This window comes from Plectropomus leopardus, chromosome 12 (assembly GCF_008729295.1).
Source record: "Plectropomus leopardus isolate mb chromosome 12, YSFRI_Pleo_2.0, whole genome shotgun sequence".
NCBI lineage: Eukaryota > Metazoa > Chordata > Actinopteri > Perciformes > Serranidae > Plectropomus > Plectropomus leopardus.
The window spans coordinates 21,907,308-21,924,104 of NC_056474.1; the positions used below are offsets into that span (position 1 = coordinate 21,907,308).

At 39.3% G+C, this 16,797-nt stretch overlaps 1 protein-coding gene across 1 annotated transcript; it reads left to right on the forward strand.

Annotated features, from left to right (window-relative positions):
* Positions 1-1,193: 1,193 nt before the first annotated feature.
* On the forward strand, positions 1,194-15,705 carry fggy (FGGY carbohydrate kinase domain containing). The gene is made up of 16 exons (XM_042498195.1): positions 1,194-1,273; positions 1,630-1,823; positions 3,056-3,167; positions 4,265-4,416; positions 5,770-5,858; positions 6,206-6,321; positions 6,461-6,589; positions 8,001-8,104; positions 9,644-9,751; positions 10,087-10,148; positions 10,503-10,665; positions 10,911-10,985; positions 11,128-11,248; positions 11,469-11,563; positions 13,720-13,781; positions 15,190-15,705. Exons 2-16 carry the CDS (start codon positions 1,641-1,643, stop codon positions 15,272-15,274), a joined length of 1,656 nt encoding a protein of 551 aa, XP_042354129.1. The 5' UTR covers positions 1,194-1,273; positions 1,630-1,640; the 3' UTR covers positions 15,275-15,705.
* Positions 15,706-16,797: the final 1,092 nt, after the last annotated feature.

Sequence of the window (16,797 nt, forward strand, 5' to 3'; positions counted from 1 at the left end):
CCGAGATTAATGATTTACCATGTGCCACGTTATTAACATTGTGGAATTCAGTAACACACAATGTTTAGATGATTTCTAGATTTACAGAGGATTTATAGTCGTTTTGCATCCTTTTGCCCTTGTTTTGTGCATCCTTTGTGCATCTTTGCATCTATTTTTGGTCTTTGTGTCTCTTTGGGGTCATTCTGAGTCTCCTCCTGGTTGGCACATGCAAATTAAAGATAAGATAATCCTTTAATAGTCCCATAGCAGGAAAATTTGCATTATTACAGCAGCAAAGTATGTACAAGATAAATACAGCAAAAGAACAACATAAGTAGTAAAATAAACAAGACGCAAAACTCAACAGTTCAAAAATTTTTACACCAATTAATATTTACACCAATTGCACATGGAAATAATTGCACATTGTGATAAATAGTCCATTTGGTGTGTGCGGTCTACTGGAAGCAGTGCTGGTTTTGAACATGCTGACAACAGCAAGGAGGAAGAACCTGAGGAATCACTTCTTTTCACACACTTTGGGTGAAGCAGTCTGTCGCTGAAGCTTTCCAGTGCAGTGAGGGACACTTTGCAGGTGAAGGCCAGGGAGGACCCCTGACACTTTGGGCCCTGTGCCCAGTAGGCCCCTACAGTAATCCATCCATGATCACACAATTAATATGTATTGAAACTGAAAAGATGCAACAGTGCAACTTTGATGACTTGCGTCTGTCTAAACTGTCCATCAGCAGAGTGATCACACTAATAAAGACATTACTTTCAGTCTCTTATTGTGATACAGTTCATATCATGTCCACCGGGTGTCCACACCTTGCAGGCTTACAAAAGGACACATCTGTGATTAACCAACTATACTTTTTAAAAGTATATGCAGCAAGGGGTCAAAATGTCCTGTCCAAAATTACGTTTCTGTACCTTCTTTTTACTCAGAGTTGGTCTGAAAATTTCCCTTAAACACTCCCAAGCTAGGACTCCTTGCCAAAAAAATGTAGGAGCTGTCTGAGAATATTCTGCTTGGACTTTACAAACATTAGTCTACAACGGCGAAAGGACACAGAGAGAGATAGAGAGACACTAAATTAACCATTTCGAGGTGCTGATTGGATCTGCCTTGGACCGTACACGACTCAGCAGAAAAAAAACAAAAACTCGACTTTACCCTTTTTGGCTGCTTTCGCGTTCCGTCGCAGCCACCGTCTCCAGCACAAAGTACATTTATCCCAAACTCTGAGTGATGTTTTCAGCGCTGAAATAAGAGTTTGATCTGCCGGTAAGGTCCTGAGATTTTATTGTAGTTGGTGTACAAACGTCGTCTGTGTCTGACAGCGTCTGTGATGTGTATTTGAAATGCTATTCTGTGTGAATCATTGGTGGAAAATCTGGGTTTCTTTGCTGCACTGTAACGACGTGCAGCGTTATCACATTCAGCTGAGAAAACACAAACAAATCATCCATTTGAAATTAAATGTACGGTATGCCTGCGTTAATGTCTGTTTTACGTCCAGCTATTGGAAAGAGTTTATTAAATGTTGACACTGACAGTGTAACCTGGTTAATAATCAACCTGTGGGTCCTCTGCTCCCCCTCCTCCTCTCTCTGCTCCCCCTCCTCCTCCTCCTCTCTCAGCTCGCCTCCTCATGGCAGAGGTTTATTATATTGGGGTGGACGTGGGTACTGCCAGTGTGAGGGCTGCACTGGTGACCAGGGCCGGTCTGCTGAAGAGTACAGCAGAGGAGCCCATCAGCATCTGGGAGCCCCAGTCTGACCACTATGTCCAGTCCTCCACTGAGATCTGGGACAGATGCTGCACCGTTGTCAAGGTAGGCTAACCTCAGAGCACTGAAACTTTTACCACCCAACCTGTGCGATCAGATACACTTAAGTACCCCGCCACAGACCAGACCCCAGTCACCATGTCCAAAATGTGTTCATTACACTTTGTTTTTATGTATATGTGAAGTAACACAAGACAAAAATATACATTGTCAGCTATTTTTTCATGCAAGATGTGCAATTTTTAAGGTCAAGTTTGGTGAAGTTTGTATTCCCATAATAACCACTGGAGAGAGTACAAAGCTGGGCCCCTATTTAACAGTGTCTTATAGCTAGACCCCATTATTTATATTGACTCTATCAGTTGAATGGCACCGAAAGCTTACTGGCATATTTTTAGAATCTGTTATTATGATTATAAAGTCTTTTGATTTAGGTTTTTAGTGTAGTTCGTATGATAATTACTCATTTTAATATCTCATGCAACATTAATTAAATATAGCTTTTAGTGTATTTACGATGCACTTTAAAGCACTAAAGATTTTGTTCTTTTTGTATTTTTAATATGATAAGCTGCAAGTCAATCTGAATCTATATCAGTAGTTTATTACTTTAAGCTAATATTTCAAACACTTTATCCATTATTTTACGCCAACTGTTAAACATGATGAATTAACTTTAAGGTAGGTTAACCATTGCAGCGGTTTATCCATTACTTTTAGCTAACTCTAACATTACTATTTCACGTTTTTATCAATTACATTTAGCTGATATTTTAACTATTTATCTAAATGTTATCTAAAATCAATTCATTATTTGTTTTTTAGCTCATATAGCAGTAAGTAGTAATACATTTAGTAATTCTCAGTTTCACACCAGATCGTAACTCTGTAAGGGTACTTTTGTTTGCTGTGAAATGTGATTTTATTTTATTTTTTTTAAACAAATTCTACTTTCTATTTTCAAATTGGTTGAGCTGCTTCACGGTCTTTTCACATACCACCTTGCAACTGCAAAGGTAGTCAGGAATAACTTGTTGAAAGGGCAAAGTACATCTGTTTCAGGGTTATTCAAACATGCTGATCATTTGTGAAAATGAATGAGGGCTCATTCCAGTTATTGTAATTATGTCACGGTAACACACACCGTACATTTAACCATGACATGGTGCCTGCTAATTAATTTATAGTGTACATAACCCCTTACAATCACTCCACAGATATTATTTCTAAGTATAAACAGTGACGTAATCTCAGACAATATTTTATATCTGTTCCAGAGAGTAACCCAAAGTGTAGAGAAGACTCAGGTACGAGGAATCGGTTTTGATGCCACCTGCTCACTTGTGGTTTTGGACCAAAGCTTCCAGCCTGTGGCCGTCAGTCAGGATGGTAAATGAGACATTTCTGTCCTGACATTTGGACTTCCCACATCTCTCATATTGCTTGCTTCATGAAGAATTATTTTGAAAACACCATTTTTGTACTCTTTCTGTACGTTTTCTTCAGATTACGGGTTATTAAGGGTGGAATTAATTCTGCTTTTTGAAATGCAGATGGAAAATTTTCAGGTTGTAAAAAGAATGGATTGTAGGAGCACTTTTAGTGCTGAGCCTTTTAGTTGCTGATTTTTTTCTTGAGACAAGTTGTTTAATTTAATGGGATACTTCATTGATCCCTGAAAGTAAAACCACCTCCTCCACAGCAAGGTCAGAGTTCAGGGTCAGTTACTGAACATAACCCCTGGATAAGTAAGGATTCATGTTTTTTTTGGGTTTTTTTTTTCCAATTGAGCAAGATGCTCCAGGGGTCAGGATACCCAAGTTAACCCTTTAACTCCTGGGGTGCCTTTCACAAGCATTTAAACCTCTGAAACCTGCGAAAATTGGTTTGACTTCTTTTGAGAACACGGGAAAATGCAATGGCCAACTTGGCAAGAAATGCTGTGCAAATTGCAACAAAAAGAAAGTAAATGGTGGGGAATAAATGACCTGAAAATTAGCTGGGGGTGATTATTAGATTTAAAATAAAAACAAGGGAAAAGGGTACAGAAAATATAAATCTTATAATTATACATTTAAAGTGATGTCACACTCTCTTTTGTCTCTCTTTTTAAAGAATTTTCTTAAGGTCATTCAAAAAATTATTTTTATTTATTTATTTTATTAATTCAACTATTTTTCACTTATGTTCTTGTAATTTTCTCGTAACTTTTTACTATTTTCATGCCAATTTTTCCAGCCGTTCCTTATCAAGTTGCTTATTTCCATCTTGCAATGCTTTTGAAAGAAATCAAGTCATTTTACTCAGGTTTCAAAGGGTCAAATGACTTATTACATGCTGCCTATGGAATTACATATATACATAGCAGTCAGAGTTTTGTTTGTCAGCTCTTAATAGACCAGTTTAAATTTAAAATTAAATTAGTCATATTCAGTTTATTTAGTCCTAAAAGCTGATATTCCCCCTCGCTCTCCTGCCTCTCCCAGGTGACAGACAGAGGAACGTGGTGATGTGGATGGACCATCGCGCTGAAGAACAGGCCGCTCGTATAACCAACACCGGCCACCGGGTCCTGAGCAGGGTGGGGGGGGTCATGTCACCAGAGATGCAACCCCCTAAACTGCTCTGGCTCAAAGAGGTGAGAGGTGAGCAAGGTCACCAAAGGACCACCGGTGTTTTATAGTCACCGTGTGTATTGGCCAGTCAGCATGTGTGTGGTGATGTTTTGGTGTTTCAGTCTTTTTCTTGATAAATGGAAGCTTCCTGAAAGCTTTTTATTGTTAAAGAGATATTGGATTTTTTGAAGTGTGGTTGTAAGAGGTACTTACCCATAGACAGCATATTACATACATCACTTCCCCAGTTTGGAGACTCAGGCAGGAGTACCACCATGGAAGCAAAGCAATGTACTGCTGTGGATGGGGGCAGCATCAAACCATATTTATGCACATAAAAAAATCAATATAAGTTTAAGTGTTTTCTGTATTTAGAATATTTTCATGGCTTTACCGTGCTGTCAGACAGTCTTCTCAGACAGGGAAATGAAGATATTATCTATGCTCTCCAAAGTCGCCAGACCCCCTTGAAAAAAACAGCAATTTTACCTCACAGAACATGGGAGTTGTGGGTCTACTGCTGCCTCGATCGGTTGGTTTATTTGTGTTATTGTATGATTTTCATGTTTTAAAGCGTTAATTTGGATTCACACTGTAACACAAAGAAACTAATGGATCGAGGCAGCAGTAGACCAGCAGCTCCTGTGTTCTGCAAGGTAAAATTACAGTCAAAGGAGCCTGGTGGCCTTGAAGAGAGCATAGATGTTATAACTGCCTATAGGGGCGAAAACACCGAGACCCATCGCACAAAGGCGCGGCCGCTACAAAAACTCCTTAAAAGCCCATCCTGAAAAACAGCTAGAGGCGCCTGGAGAGGGGCTGCGTGTGCTTGACCAAAGGTGACATTGGCGAGCAGTGCAACTCCGCGTCTTGAGCTAAAAAGTTGAAAATACTTTTCTGTGCACCCAAAAAAACCCAGAAAAAAACACATCGCGCAGCAGCAAGATAGGAGCGCCCAACAGGCGCGCTGTACCATAGGGAAACAATTGTTTTGCTTGCGATGCTTTTCTAGCGACACATCATGGTGTAATCGGCCCTTAAGTTCCTTGTTTGACATGGCTGACTGATGCTCAGTGTTAAAACTAATCAAAATACAGAGAACATTCCCTTCATTTATTGTTTTAGGTGCCTAAAACTGGTTTTATTGCTGCCTCTGTCCACAGCAGTGTATTGCTCATATTTGTGGTGATACTTTTGTCTGCTTTCCGAAACTGACCGACTGCCATCTTCTGTAGCTCATACACTGGATAAGTTCCTCTAAAAACCCATTAAAAACATCTGCACTGCTGCTTTAAGATATGTCAATAAATGCATGTGCTGTTTTTACTCACTAATTTGGGATTCATTAGCACATATGTCTCTTGTCTTTTAACCAGAATCTAAAAGAAAGCTGCTGGAACAAAGCTGCCCACTTTTTCGACCTTCCAGACTTCCTGTCTTTTAAGGCAACCGGCTCTTTGACACGGTGAGCTTTTTTGGATGATGGTCATAGTGACTGTCTGATTGTTTTAACCTTCATCTGTTAATTATTTACATTAGTAATGTGTTAAATAGATGAATTTGGGATTAAAAGGGTTCACCGTTACAGTGACCTTCACATTGTTGGTGACTGCAGTGTCATAATAGGGTGTTAACTGTGCCGTCCTGTTTTAAATTCTATCCTTGTATCAAACGTCTGTATAAAAGAAAGACATGAGCTGTCCTCTAAAGCAGGGGGATCTTAAAGATATGTGTCTTTTATGGTTTTGATACTGTAGCCTTCACCTGTGTTTCCATGGTGTACTACTATCACTTTTCTGTAATGTTTCACAGGTCTTTATGTACTCTGGTGTGTAAATGGACATATTGTCCTCCAGAGGGATGGGATGCTGGTTTTTGGACTAGCATTGGACTGGAGGATCTCCTAGAAAACAACTTTTCCAAAATAGGTAAAAGACATTCAAAACAAGATTGTAATACATTTTTATGTTGTAAGTGCTCTAAGAAAATCAGAAAACTTAGAAGAAAACCACACATTTTACTCAGGAGTTCTTTAAACATGAAGCTGTGCTGTTTTGTGTCATCCAGGCAGCATGACGTGCTCTCCAGGGAGCCCGCTGGGAGACGGCCTCACCCAGGAGGCAGCGGCAGATTTGGGTTTGGAGCCAGGAACTGCAGTTGGTGCTTCTCTCGTTGATGCTCATGCTGGAGGCCTTGGTATTACATCTTGAATTTGTTCACTGAACCAGTCTTGTTTCCAAATAAATTATTTTTGCCACATGAGGTAACTTTGCAGGTTCCACACAGCTTTAAAGTTAATACATACATATATGTGTAACTCGATGAGATACAAAAGATATCCTGCCAGACGTTGGCAGTTCAAAAGGGAGGAAGGAGGCAGGCAATTTAATGTGTATGTCCAAAGCTGACATTTGGTCTTGGGCGAGTGTGAACCCCCTTGAGTGTCAAAAATAAAGATGTTCATCCCCTGGGCAACATAAATAAACACATAAAAACTTCATATCTGGTTAAATGAGGATATTTCTTGTGCAAAAACATAAAATTTAGCATACTTCTGGGGTTTTCCAAAAGCAAAGGGCTCATTATTTGCAGTAAATGCAGCCCAGTCAACTGAGGAAAATGTTGGCATGTACGTTTCTGCAAACCATGAATATGTTACATTTGCACATTTCATACGCATCATATCATTGTTTCTGAAGTGAAATCGTATTGTAGTGTTGATAGGGTGTGTGGATGGTGGTTGGCCTGCCAAACTACAGACAGTTCAAGACCACCAAAAAACAAACTAATTGTAATTTAGCTGCTGTGTTTCTAGTGGCTTTTTAGCCCCCAGTTAGGAGTGTTTTTAATGACCCGTCGCTCTTTTTCCAGCAAGAAAATGACCACAAAAAAGGCTGTTTTTTTTACAGAGACATCACTGCTTTTCTTTCCTGGATTGTGCCCCCAAAACCAAATATTTTAAGCCAAAAGATAAACTTTTCCTCACCATAAGCAAGTGGTTTTTGTGCCTAAACCTAACCACAGGTTAAACTTAAAGTTTTAACATATCCACTATGTAATAATGTGTAAATGTAACATATTCATAGTTTGCTTTTTATTGCTTTATACTGTATCTGCGTGCTCGTTTGTAAGCCTCCGAGCAGCAGTAAGCCAGTGCTGTGGCTCAGATATCCTAACCATCTGGTTTTGTTCTGGGAGATAAACTGCTCATGAACTCTGACCTCTGCCCTCCCACTGTGACCTCTGCCTATCACACATTGTTGTATCGGTCGGAGGCTAAAACACTCTGCACTTTTAGTAGTGATGCATGTCATAGTGAAGCACACCCTCTGCCCCCACGCACAGATGAACCCTCCACCTTAAACTCAAACCAGCTTGACAAACATTATTCCAGCAGTTAGTGTCACTGCTGAATTCAGTGTGAAAGTTAGAGAAGCACTTCAAAAGGATTTCAAGCTTTTTATCTGCAAATCACAGTGATTTGTCGCTTGATGGGGCTCCAGCAGGAGTTTTGTGAACTTAAAAATACGATTTATTTTTTCCTTGCAAAATAAAAATGCCGATATTATCAAAATATGATTAAAATGTGTCATTTTGCTCTTTCCAGGTGTGATAGGTGCAGATGTAAAAGGCTTTCACTTGCCCTGTGAGGACCAGCCGATCACTTCACGTATGGCGATGATCTGTGGGACGTCGACCTGTCACATGGCGGTGAGCGGTTTACTGCTACATTTCACATGACTTTTTGAAAAGTGCTCTGAAACATAATATATTATAGATATGGTTTGAGCTTCATGAAGACCTTTCTGACACTTGCACACTTCCTTTCCTGATCTTGGAGGTTGTTTAAAACTTAGCTAATACTAAAACACATGTATGAAGTCTGTTAAAAGTAAATCTCGTTTCCCATTCATGCTGATGACGGGGACACCCTGAATTTTTCCCATTCCATCATTTTACGTGCATCATATTTTTGGTTATTTTTTTAATTGTATTGGGACTTAAATGATCCAGTCTGCTCTGGCCAACAGCAGTAACTGTGAGTACTGAATAACTGTAAAAAATAATGGATGCAGCAACCGTGAAGTTGTCCATAGACCTCGAGTTTGGCATTTTGTCCATCACCATCACAAGAGGGTGGAGCTAACCCCCAAAGCCAGCTGCTGGCTTGGTTTGCATGCTGCGTATACAGCTACGGTTAACTCTGATAATGCCATTGTTAATTTTTGCTAGCATAAAACAGGCTCAAAACCATTAAAACAAAATGTAATAACCAGGAAAACTGAACATCTGATTTGGTAAAGGGTCTTTTAATAATAATAAGCTTTATTTGCTCATTTAATACATAAAATGCAGCTCAAAGTGCTTTACATAAAAGAGTGTATATAAATACATATATAATCTCATACAAACACACAAATACATACGTACATATACATACATAAATCCACATATATACATATACACAAATCAAATCAAATCATTATACAACACATGTATACCATAACTCTGGCAGTAAGTTGCAGAACAGGTCAGAGGTGGAAAACAAATAAAATAAATAAAAAATATAAAAGAGATATTAAACAAGAAGAGTCAAAATTACAAAAGTGCATAAAAAGCATTAAACATGTTTTTACTAGTAGTAGTAGTAGTATCAAACAACAGTTACAGTTAACTTTGGTGAACTGAAAACACACTGAAATAGCTGCAGCTATGGCTACGCCTTTACAAGAATATACTAGGATTACATCGTGGTTATGTAGCCTGACTAGTGTTGTTGCCGTGGTAGCCACCTGACCTGACCTGACCGGCAGTCACCTGTCATTCAAGACTTAATAACGATCAAACAGGTGAACTATCTAAAAATTCTCCCCAGTGCATTTGTCATAAATGGGGAACTTAGTTATAGAGACCAAAACTGTTTGTTTTTTTGTTTGGTTTTTTTTTACCAGGCTGTAAACATATTTATTTCTGATATAAAGTTGGGCATTTTAACATACGGGTCTATGGGGATTGACTCACTCTTGGAGCTTCAGCTAGCCATTTGAGAAACTACAGTTTTTTGCACTTCCACACTGGCTTCATTTTTGGAGGTTGCCACATGGCAGTGAACCAAATTGTTAAACTGTTGAGCAATGAAAACAGCTGTGGTTTCTAGTATTTCTGTATGCTTTTAATTTCTGCCATAACGGCCTCTTTGTATAATTTACAACGCAACTAAAACATTTAATATATATTCTTGTGCATCAGATCAGCGAGCAGCCGCTGTTTGTGCCCGGAGTGTGGGGGCCCTGCCTGTCTGCCATGGTGCCTGGTTTGTGGCTCAACGAGGGAGGACAGAGTGCAACAGGACGGCTGGTCAGTCCACTGTCGAGCTTTATGCAGGATTTCACTCACATGCTTTTCTGCTGAGCTGCAGCAGAAAACTGGATGCAAAATGTAAACAATCCATTTGTAAATAAACCCAGAAAAAACACCCAGATGTGAGCAACTCATCTGGCAACATAAAAAGTCTGGCTTTTTCATAACATCACTTTGAGCTCTTTATGTGGGAATTTGTAAATATTTCATAAATGAAATGTTTGACCAATAATCAAAAACAATTGATAAACTAATAAAAAATAATCAGTAGTTGCAGTTTCACAAGCTTTACGTCATCAGCTGTGGTCAGCTGTCGCTCTCTCCTCCCTCAGATCGACCACATGGTGAAGGGCCACGCCGCCTACACCCAGCTCCAGGAAGAGGCACGGCAGAGGTCAGCTGATGCTTTTAGTGTTGCTACTCCTCCCAAAAATGTTTTAGTGCAGCTGTCATCCCTGTTGAGCTGACGTTTGATAATGTTTGAAAAGCTTTGGAAAAGATTATAAGCTTAGTAAGTTTGTGTTTTCTATTCAACTGGATTAATGTGTAATTTATTATTCAATTGTCCATGCTTGCCCACAGATGTGGCCTAATGAAGCATTTAACGAGCCATTGTTAATGTTTTTAATAAAAATCTGTGCTTTTCGTGCTTTGTCCTCTTTAAAAAAAACAGCCTGTAGCACACATACAAAAACATCTTTAATGTTATTTCATCAGACTTCATTTGCTTACTGCTTTTTTTCCCCAGGTTTCCTGTTACGGGCGAGAATATTTACAGCTACCTGAACAGCCATCTGAGCTTAATGGCTAACTCCGGTTCTGCTGTTGACCTGCTGGGCTCCAGTCTTCACGTGTGGCCAGACTTCCACGGGAACAGGTCGCCCTTGGCAGACCCCACTTTGAAGGGAATGGTGAGGGGACATGAGTCAAGGCTTCATGTGACATGTTACACATCAAATCATTGGTTTTTAAAAGTGTATTCATTGAACTAACCTGCAGAGGTGGAGTGGTCATCATCCTGTAATTTTTCAGTGTGCTAATTTGTGATAACGGACCCTGAATTACACATTTGCCTTCACCAACCATTTTGTTGGTGAATCTCTTATTATTCAGCACTGAGGTATTTTGGCATGAATGGCTCCTAACTGTTTTGCAGGTCATCGGACTGCCGCTCTCCCAAACCTTGGATGACTTGGCCCTGCTCTACTTGGCCACTGTACAAGCCCTCGCTGTGAGTCTGCTGTATTTTATTGGTTATTTGACTTCCTCTGAGTGTCAGTCGGACAACCTTGTACCTTGAAGTGAGAAAGGGAGTTGTATTTGTTTACTAGTTGCCCGACTTCCCTTTTATCTTTGTTTCTGGTTTGTTTCAGCTCGGTACGCTTCATATTCTGGAGGCCATGAAAGAAGCAGGACATGACATCAGAACCCTCTTTCTGTGTGGTGGTTTGAGCAAAAACGCCCTGTTTGTCCAGATTCACGCCAACGCTACAGGTATAAAATGCTAACAATGGACAATGACAACAATGGCTTGCTGTGAATGACTATTTAGATATATAGACATTTTACCCCAAGATATCAAATAACTGTAACCCAAAAGCTTTAGGTTCTCTACAATTACTATCACATATTGTTATGCAATTTTTTTGTTGAAAAGTATCTCCCATGGACGCTTTATCCAATGATAATTTTTTTTTAATCTCGTCTTTTTCAGGATTGCCTGTAGTGTTGCCAGACCAGATGGAGGCTGTGTTAATAGGAGCAGCAGTCCTGGGTGCTTGTGCGTCACGGGACTACAGCTCCATACAGGTGAAGTTGCACACTGACATATACAGTATATAAAATAATGTCAGAAAATTGACAGAGTTTTAGGCAGAAACGGCTTTTTAGACTTACATTCTTGGGTTATATTCGGCCCCGATAGTTTGGAGTATCACTGTGTGCTTTTAAATACATGTTCTTAATGAGTTTTTAAATATTCACACATGTAATTGCAACATGGGCAACTACTGATGAGTCAATGTTACAAATAAAAAAGCTGAAAAATGTGAAGCGCATGTTTTTTTGTACTAGATTCCCAAACGTGTTTGATCTAGTTTTCAAAAAAACATCACATAAATCCTCAAAAACATCATCAATGTCATTAGTCAAAATTTTCTTTGTGTTTACTCCTAAAACAATAACTCACTTGGAAATCTGGTGCACATCTGCAGTAGTCGTGTTTCAGTTGAAATACAGATACATAAATCGTCTTAATGTCTGCACTAACTATTTTATGCAAGTGGGGAAAAAAATTAATAACCAATATCTTTTATATATTGCATGAAAAAGGAGGTGCTGTGTGTTTTGTACCTCAGAATACACTGCTTTGTGCATGTTGTATTATACCCCTTCCTGGACACAATGCAAGTGAGCGACCACCACATTGTTTTAGTTTTTCCCAATAAAGATGTCCTAACCTGCTCCGTGTGTCAGCAAACAGGCTAATCCACATGCTGCTTGCTTGAAAAGCAGCTTGCTCTGTTTTTCTGAAGCCTTGTGCATCTCCAACCTATTTTCAGAGCAACAGCAAGCCGTTCCTCAGTGTAATTAGGGCTCTATAGGCTCCATGAATGTTGCGTTTATATCTGTGCAATTTTTTGCACTCCATCCGCCAGAGTTTGCTGGCTAACTAAGTTAGGAAGAGGTATTAAGGCGTATGTCTGTATGTTTTTCTTTGACAGAATAGTGGTGGCAGGGCACTGGAGAGAGCCACTCCCTTTTTTTTAATGACGCACAACATGCAGGGTTTGTTTCTATGATAACAATATATTTAAATTAATCTATGTTATCAGAGGGTTGACTACACAGTTAACAACAAGCTTACAGTGCATACAGTGTTTCCATGAAGTTTCTGACTAACTTATCATACAGTTTGGGATAGACACAAGCTAAAGGAGATTTTCAACTACAGCAGGTGCACAGAAAAAGATGCTGGGTGCAGCACTTTTTCTCTAGACGTGGGAACAATTGAAAAGCAACGCCTGCGCTCAGGAAAAAATGCTATGTGGACACCGATCCTTAAACAGCTTGGTTCCCAAAAGCATAAAACACTTGTATATGTTCAAAAACACTGTGGATCCTAAATAGCGCCTTTTATTAGACCACCCACTTTTTGCAAAACACACACCTCCAGTATGAAAGCAGGCTTGCTGTTAAAATGTTTGAGTCTCAAGCCAAACCCAAAATAACAATTATTTTATTTCCAGAGCCACAGAAGACTTTATACAGTTGTTTCCACAGTCTGTAATACTCCTCATGAGGAGAAAATTGAACTTCATGGGTGGAATTGGTGGCATGCTCCTTTAAAAAGTGTTTATTTTGTAATACATGTTTTCTTATTATTTTGTAGTCTAATAAAACTGACCTCAAAATAACAAAAAAGAAAAACCATTCAAGGCTGAGCCACATGCACACAGCAAGGATCCCAGTATCTGACTCAGTGCCTCCATCTGCTGGATGGAACCAAAATGCAAAGTATTTGTGCTTCAGTCACATAGAAGATTTGTGCACAGTGTGTTTAAGGTATAAAGTGATGATTAAATATTTTTGCTGGGTCAAGCTATCATCCCTCTGTGTCTCAGTCCCAGGGTTCGGAGCACAAGACAATGGCAAGCCTTTAAGCCAGATACTAAAAATAAGACGTTATTGTTTGGACTAGGCTGCACCTGTCAACCCATTTTCAGCCGTAACTACTGCAGGCAGTTGTTGTGTCTGATCCTCTGAGCTGCACACAGTCAACTGGCTGCATTTGGTTGGTTCAGACAGCTGAGATGCCCTGCGCTGCATTAGTCATAAACTCGGCCACACCGAAACCACTGTGGTTGGCTCGTGTTAATACTATAACTGGGTCACGGCTGGACTCAAACTGAATGTGCATAACATGATTTATTAAGTGATCTTTGTCTTTGCGATTCATGTTTTAGGAGGCGATGGAGAGAATGGCTAAAGTGGGGAAAGTTGTTCAGCCTGACCGTGAACTCCAAAGGTGAGAAGTTGTGGTGAAAATTCATAGTTGCACTAATCGTCTATATAGCACAAATATATATGAAGCTCAGTTTAATAAGAATGAAATATATTTACTATTGTTACCAAAAAATAAGAGTTGACTACTTCAACAGCTTGCCTTTTCATATGAACCATTCTTATAGTAAGTGACAACAAGGAGATTTTAACTGGTCATGAAACATTTCCAATTCAATACTAATGTCTCTGTATGACCTATATAAGCAAATGAGACCATCAGCAACAATACTGTATATTATTATTTATTTTAAGTGCCCATTCTGCACCAAATTGGATGACATGATTTACAGAAAATACACTGGAGGAGCCTTTGTTAACATTTTTCTTGGCAAAGGTTTGCAGTGAATCATACGTTGGTCAGTTAAAAGAAAACAAGAGGAGATTCTTTTTTAGAGACTTACATTTTTTTGGAGTCACATTTTGTGATTATGGCTAATATTAGGGCAGGATCAGCAAAGAGAAAGAGGAAAACAATGTCAGAAGAAACAGAAAAAAGCTTAAACGGACAGTGACAGAGTAGCTAAAACAAAATTTACTTTGTTTCACCATTATATTTATTTTATTTTTAATACAGTTACTAATCTTGCATAGCCAAAATAAAACATACATTATGTTATAGCTATGCATCCTGCAATATACATCAGCTATAATTAAAGAAAACAGTCTAATATAAAAAAGTATATTTCCTTCAAAAAACTTTCTTTCACTAGTTTCCAAAACAACAAACAACATGCACGCACCAGCCAGATTAAGATCTTCAAGAGGAAAAAAAAACAAAGCATGGCCTCATTACACAGAAAATATGACAGTGGTGCTGCCTGTAATGCCTGTAAAAAAGATCATTTTGAGTCAGGGTGGAAAAAAACAGCAATATGCTTAAACATCATTCTTTGAAACATGGGCTTAAATTCCAGAAATGCAATGTATTTGACACTCTGCGCACGTTTAGGTTTTTTCTTTGAATGGAAAACCCAAATGAAATCTAATGCTGTAGAAATATTATTTTATTTCATTGACACTGTGTTCAGAGCTAATAAGAAAGTTGCATTGACGCTGAAAGCCTGTGTAGGCCTACAAAAATTAGAAACATAATCAGTAAGGCAGTTGCTAAAGAATCAGAACAATCAGACCTTAGCGCAGAGCCTATATGGCATTGACATCAGATAGCCTTAATAATTCCCTTTCCTATAGATTAGTTGAGTTAGAAGTAAGCAATATGTACAATATTGAACTAGCACACTCAAGTTCAAGTTATGAGGAAACTTTACTATGTAGGAAGTCTGCATGTGTTAGCACAATCAAAACTGAAACATGCAGTTCTGTTCATCATCTCTGTGTAATTATCGTCTGCATTTACCAACTTTTCTCAGCTTCTATGAGAGAAAGTACAAAGTGTTCCTGCGACTGTTCGCCCACCAGAGGGAGTACCAGGCCCTCATGAACCAGAGATGTTGACGCTGCTGCTGGGAGGCAGCCCAGCTGGAAGTGACTCTCTGTGACATAACAGTGATGACAAATCCGCACACTGGAAACCTTGCTGCTTTCCCTGATTTTATTAGTGGTCCAGGTTTTTTGTTTTTTTTTAATTTTCTCAATAACCTCACGGACAGCAGAGTTTAGACTGCACACATGCAGGATTTCAGATCACCAGATAACAGTAGAGAAGACCTCTGTAGAGACTCTCCACAGCTGTCTGCCTTTTAGATGCTGCAGTTTGACCCCAAAATGAAGAGGAGGCTGCAGGAGTGAATGTGGCGATATCAACTGATTTAACAGTCACTGACTTGCGAGCGGCCCCTCAGCTCTATCCAAAATACTGTCACCTTCAAATGTATTCTTAATGAATAATTAAAACGATAGAGCTGTGCTCATGCCTTTCGCTCTCACTCCAGCCTCGTGTGTTATGATATATAATTTATTCTGCTTCAACTCAACAGTGACACTCATTCATTTTTAAACACTGTATCTTTTGTTCCGTCTTTATTTTTTTTTTCATTCTACCATCTCCTGTTTGTAACACCTCCACTGTCCTTACCCTCCCCTGTCTGCTGGTCACAGAGAGGAGTCTGTCGCCAGCACTTCCCGGGATCACAGTTGATAAGCTCTTCACTGATGCTGTCGACACAGTGAGGGGGGAACGCCAAATCCTGCACAGCTGAGTTAACAGCGGCCTTCAAACAGAACTACCGTATGATAGAGAGAGGACAGGGTGAGCGCTGCTGCGGAGCTAAACCAACTCATGCAGGTGCTTCTCAACGGTAGTGTGTGTTGAGAAGTCAGAACAGAGCGTTTTCATTGTTTGCTAATCTTACTTTAGGCTAAAAATGAACCTTAATGCTATTATTGATACAGTAAATTCAGAAGATTATATGTTTGGTGAAATTTATAGATTGGCCTGCCAAAACCAATGCAAGTTCTAGAAATCAGTTAAGTAAGAGTAGATAATTCTACATGTACTAAACAGTCTGTAACTAACTGTTTAAAGGGTCAGTTCACCCCCAAATCAAAAATACATGTCTTTCCTCTTACCTGTAGTGCTGTTAATCAATCTGGATTGTTTTGATGTGAGTTGCCGAGTGTTGGAGATATGGGCCATAAAGATTTCTGCCTTCTGCCCTGTATAATGGAACTAGATGGCACTTGGCTTGTGGTGTTCAAATTGCCAAAAAAATACATTTGAAAACCTCAACAAACCAGAAATCATGACCCAGTTACTAAAGGTAATCCTCAGAACTTGTTGTAAACAGTTTCATGTAGGAACAATTTTCTCTCTACCAAAGTAAACCTGTCAACCACATCACTGCGCAAAAGGCAGCATGCGTCTACTCACAGACGAGAGGGTTTTGCAGTAACGTCAGCTAACTTAGTGGTGCTAGGTGAGTTAGCAGTAGATGCTAACTGTTCATTTATTGACCCCTTAGTATCACTTGCAAAATAAAAACTTCTTTTGCAATACTGCCTTTAATAATTGTTGTATA